At 43.7% G+C, this 5,319-nt stretch overlaps 2 protein-coding genes across 5 annotated transcripts in view; one reads left to right on the forward strand and one right to left on the reverse strand.

The window, feature by feature from the left end:
* Positions 1-2,744, reverse strand: part of PIGB (phosphatidylinositol glycan anchor biosynthesis, class B) — a 13,026-nt gene extending 10,282 nt beyond the window's left edge. The window contains exons 1-2 of the mRNA XM_010572278.1: positions 2,092-2,744; positions 365-548 (exon numbers count right to left, since the gene is read on the reverse strand). Coding sequence (XP_010570580.1) covers positions 365-548; positions 2,092-2,744 — 837 coding nt within the window. The remainder of the gene's footprint in view (positions 1-364; positions 549-2,091) is intronic.
* Positions 16-5,319, forward strand: part of RAB27A (RAB27A, member RAS oncogene family) — a 34,923-nt gene continuing 29,619 nt past the window's right edge. For 2 of the 4 annotated variants that reach the window (XM_010571808.1, XM_010571803.1), the window contains exon 1: positions 2,146-2,240. The gene's annotated coding sequence lies outside the window, so the exon portion shown is untranslated. Of the gene's footprint in view, positions 118-2,145; positions 2,241-5,319 lie in introns of those variants that run through there. The other 2 variants (XM_010571809.1, XM_010571806.1) reach the window with 2 other exon arrangements.

Consider the following 5,319-nt stretch of genomic DNA (forward strand, 5'->3'; position numbering starts at 1 on the left):
CCGGCCCTGCTGCGAAGCCATCAGCCAGCTGAAGGTGTAACTGTATACGAGCGTGTTTGGTACCAGCCTGTAGGGACCTGAATGTTGAAATATGTATAAAATTCTGAATGTTTAAAGGTATGTCTTCACGTCTAAGTTTGAATGACCACCGGGGAACTGGAAAAAGAAAGTTGCTGTCGTACAGTTACGCTTTGTGGGTTTTTTTGGACTGCCTCTGGTCCGATCCTCCGAGCGATAAATACCATTTTTATCTACTTGTCACGCTTTCAGTTCTTAATACTTTGCTTCTGTTGGGAATGCAGTTGTGCTGATGGCTGAGAAAGGAACTGCACCCAACTTCGGTGTCCTTGGCTTGTACTCATACCTGTATATAGATACATACACACATGTACCGCACATGCATATACGCATCTTTGATTCCTGACGGAGTGAGGCTAGAGTGGCTATTTAGTAGATAAGGTTGCCTGAAAGTCAGGCTGTACTTGGAGAAGTGCTTCAGCGTGTAGCTCGGGAGGACAGCGTTAATCTTGCGATAGGTGTGGATCAGTCTGACAAAGAGAACAGAATCTGAGTCTGAGGAAAACTAGATCAGTAGATATTTCAAGACTTTAGTAAATCTAAAAAGAAACCAAAACCTGCAGATCTTTGGAGGAACTTCTGTCAGATTTTGGTTTTAATGCAGAATCTTGTTTGCGCAGCATGAGGGAAGAAATCCTTACTCCGGATGAGCTTTTAATTTAAAGCCAGGAATGATGAGACTGCTGGAGGCAGTGGGTAGACTTTACAGAAGCTAAGGTGAGAGGGTAGCAGTAGAAGGTGGACCGGGAGCTTCAGTTGGGTCCACGATGAATCTATTTTGGACATGTCTGTGTCAACACAAGTCTGTGACAAGTGCAAACACAGAACTACTGTGGTGACTCCAGCACTTTCCTTTGTTAAGACGACCATTCGGTATTGAAAAGGCCATTTTAAAAAGGTATAACAGGTCTAGTGGGCACTTCCTTTGTAAGCATAATTGCTGGAAGTTTGTTGTCGTGGTTTAACCCCAGCCAGCAACTAAGCACCACGCAGCCGCTCACTCACTCCCCCCCATCCAGTGGGATGGGGGAGAAAATCAGGAAAAGAAGTAAAACTCCTGGGTTGAGATAAGAACGATTTAATAGAACAGAAAAGAAGAGACTAATAATGATAATGATAACACTAATAAAATGACAACAGTAGCAATAAAAGGATTGAAATGTACAAATGATGCGCAGGCCAATTGCTCACCACCCGCCGACCGACACCCAGCCAGTCCCCAAGCGGCGAATCCCTGCCCCCCACTCCCCAGTTCCTAAACTAGATGGGACGTCCCATGGTATGGAATTCGCTGTTGGCCAGTTTGGGTCAGGTGCCCTGGCTGGGCATGAGAAGCTGAAAATTCCTTGACTGTAGTCTAAACACTACTGAGCAACAACTGAAAACATCAGTGTTATCAACATTCTTCACATACTGAACTCAAAACATAGCACTGTACCAGCTACTAGGAAGACGGTTAACTACATCCCAGCTGAAACCAGGACATTTGTCCATAGAGATGGCCGCTAATTTTGAAAAGTCTCAAGAAAGAGGACGTCTAAAGTGATGCAGACAGAAAGGGTTATTGATGCAGCTGGTCTTAGGACCGTGCTTGCTGAGTTCCTGAGACTGCTGGATTTAAAGTGTGAAAGTACTTCCGTCTTGTGAGGGGAGCTAGCCAGCAGGCGGCACAAAAATCTCACCAAATCCGCAGTGGTGAAGATTAATCTGGTACCACGTATTTTCCCTTCAAAACCTGTTTTGCCTCTCATGAATTTTTATTAAACGGCGTGTGATCTTTCAGCAAAGTCAGGAGCAGCACGACCGAAGAACCAGCCTGTTTCATTAAAAATGGCCCCTCTGAATTTGAGCAAAGCGAGTATAGCAGGAGGCAGTGCCTGAGCATCGCACCCCGCTGCGGTACGGTGCTGCCCCCGGGCCGTGCTCGCCAGCCCGTTCCGGGGGTCGGGGGGGGTGTCGGGGGGCCGGGCCGAGCCACCCCGGAGCGGTGCTGCTCGTCTTGCCCTGCCTTACCCTGCCCGCCGCCGTCCCGCCCCTACCTCGGGCCTTACGGGAAGTGATGTTGCCTTGACGGAAAAGGCACGCTTGCAGCCCCCAAAAAAAGGGCAGGTGCGGAGGGACGCGGCGCTGCGGGAGTCCCGGTGGCCGGGGGAGGCGAGCAGGTAGGAGGGCAGCGAGCCGGGCTGAGGGGCGCCGGGGCGGGAGGGACGGGAGGACCTCAGAGAAACGCCTCTGCTGCAAAAGGAGTTAATGAATAATCTCGGGACGAGTGGTTTGGGCAGGGAACTCGAAATACTGGGGGGAAAAAGGTGATTTCCCAGTGCTGCAGAGCCTGGGGAGCCGGCCAGTGCCCCTGGCTGCCGGGACCACCACCTAAGGCAGCGGGAGTTCGGCAAACTCCAGCGCTCTGCGGGCTGGCTGCTTCTCTCACCTACCGACGTGGGGTTTTTAAGGAGGGGGCCTCTGTTCGTGAGATTAAAGGCAAAAGTCTGAAGCCTCGGCCTTTCGGCTGTCCACGCATGTGCGTAACTTGTGCAACTGCTGCCGTGAAGACGAGCACACAAATAATCCCTCTCGGGCCTTCCCACGTAGCAGATGTAGGACCTGGAAGTTTCCCACAGCTCAGGACACGCGTTTCTTTTGTAAAAAAGGGGAGTGGATTGCATGTTTGCTTCAAAAAGAAAAAAAAGCTTTTAAAAATGGTAAATTGTTGAGGGAGCAATATAAGTGTGTTTTATCCGTTTAGCCAGAACTTAAATCTTGCTATTTGAATGTCAACAGATCTGTTGCTTCTTTCTGAAGATGGCATGTTTGACAGAGTCTCCTTGCTGAGAGGAGGGTTCAGGAGGTCTCTTCAACCTGATGTGCAGTGCTTGGGCTAAACTAACGCTTTCGTGATCTTGGATCCAAAGAAAGCTAAATCCATCAGAAAAACATCTTGTTTTTTCTAGCTCTATAAGTAGTATTTTTTTATGGTGCTAGTGAAGTATAAAGGACATGCCTAGAACTGTCAAAACCACCCAATTTTAATTTTTATCTCTCCCTAGAGATGCATCAGGTGTATTTTGAGCTTTCTGATTCTATGACACCTCAAACACTTTCCGTAATGATTACTACTTATGAGGTTTTCATCGGGATAACGCATGTGCATGTTTGGAGTTCTGCTAGGTGTTACTGGCAAGGTGATGTTTCTCTATACTTAGGGTTTTTATTGAAAGTCTACAAAATATTTATTGATTTCCACGCATAAAATGTATTAGCGGCACTAATCAGTTTCTAAAATCTATTCTGCCTGCCTTTTCTTGGAAATTTATTCTTATGTAGACTTGTCTTCTCAGCCCTTGTTTCTTTTTGTAGACTTACACTAGTTTTGTGACCGTTCCAACTATTTTCCAGCCAGGGAAAAGCATATAATACAATATGCATTTCAAATGTTGATACGTAATTGTAGGAATAGTATTTGTGATGCTAAATGGATGTCTCAAAAGCATGGTTAAAAAGATGGAAAAAAGAACAGCATGTTCCTGTGTTTCTAGTTCAGGGTTCTAATTTTACGTTTACTTAATTTGTTGCACAGAGGAGTTTTGGGGGGGGGGAATGTGCTACAACTTACACTGTTTTATTTTTACAGTTAATAAAATTTCTCATCTGCAACCAGATATCTAAAACCAGACTGTAAGTTTGTTTTCATCACTATTGTTAAACATGGGAACACATTATTTTATCGCTTGACTACACATTTCCTTTTCTGTCAAAGAGAAGATTGGTGAGATAAAAGAATTTATGAGTAGCTTTCGGCATTTACAGAAACAAGTATTATGAGCAGTAATCCTCGTGTGTCTTCTTTGGATTCTTGGTTGTTCTGTTACTGCCAGGTATCTGCTGTGCTGGCAGAAACACATTTTTTTTCTATTTATACAAATATATTCCCAACCAGTCTTCCTCTGGGAATAGCATCTGATTATAAGGTTTCTTTTCCTCATTTGTTTTTTGGTCTTCTTAGTCTGAAAACTGCATCCCTATCAGGAGGCAGGACTAACTTGAACCACATTAAATCATCTGAGATCATACCATTTTATCTCCAGTGGAGGTAAAACCATAGTGAATGAGAAGTCCTAGCCCCTGATTTCTTTTCTGGAACATCCTTATATTGTTTTTTTTCCATACATAATACAACAGAATTTACTTCTGATTATTGTAATAAGTGGTCTCAACGTCTGTGATTTATATGCCAATGTAATAAGCTTCGAAGATGAAGTTATGGCTTATAGATTAAAATATGACATATAACCAGCATAACTTTTTCCTCTGATGTTGCTGTGGCTTCAGGGGGTTGAAAATGCTCTGATATATGTGTAACAATTTTGCATAGTACCAGGCTTTGGAATCCTTTTCATGTACTGGCCAGCACTTTGGAGCTAACCTGACAGGTTCGTCAGTATTTTAAACTACTGCAGGGGGAAAAAAAAAAGCAGATGTCCTTGCTTTTATGGCTCTGAAGATGATATCAAAATGTAAACCAGTGCAGTGCTATTTTCCTGAGTTTGTAATCCCATTTCCCATAGCTGTTCCCTTTCTCTATGTCTGATACTTTTACTGGTGAGATACGGGTAAGACTAAACTATACTGGATAAAGGCACTTCTAAAAGAAGGCACTTACTGGTAGTAAGGTAGGAAAGGGGCAGGAAGCTGCAATGAAGATACCAGCTTAGTAGGAGGGGTACAGCTTTTCTAGAAATCTGTGGTTTGCAGTGGAAAAAAAGAGTTGGTAGATGTGTGAGCAGTGGTTTTAAATTAAAAGTTAAATTTGTGGGCACTTGCAAATAGTGTTTTCAAAATCACTCTACGCTTCTGCGGTGATTCTTTGTGTAAAAAGGTTATGTAAATGGAAGGACTGTAAGGATTATACCTAGCTGAAATATTTTATATGCAAGTAAAACACTGGATGGGTATAAGGACAACTGCTAAACAAATCAAGCAGCTGATTCCAGATTAACTTTGGAGTTTGTGATTGCAGTTTTGCAGCTGGCCATCTTACTGCTTGTGTGTACAGCTATCAGTTGAAAAAGTGATGAAAAGATAAAGGAATAAATAGCAAAATAGTTAAGTATTACTCAAGCTGCATTTTTTTTTTTTTTTCCTTTCAGGTAAGGTGAGCTCCATGGGTGGAAGTAATGCCTTTTATTAAACCAACTTACATTGTTGGAAAGGGTAGGTGAGCTTTCAGTTATGTAAGCCCCA

The sequence above is a fragment of the Haliaeetus leucocephalus genome, unplaced genomic scaffold, assembly GCF_000737465.1.
Source record: "Haliaeetus leucocephalus isolate CR32 unplaced genomic scaffold, Haliaeetus_leucocephalus-4.0 Scaffold339, whole genome shotgun sequence".
NCBI classification, from domain to species: domain Eukaryota; kingdom Metazoa; phylum Chordata; class Aves; order Accipitriformes; family Accipitridae; genus Haliaeetus; species Haliaeetus leucocephalus.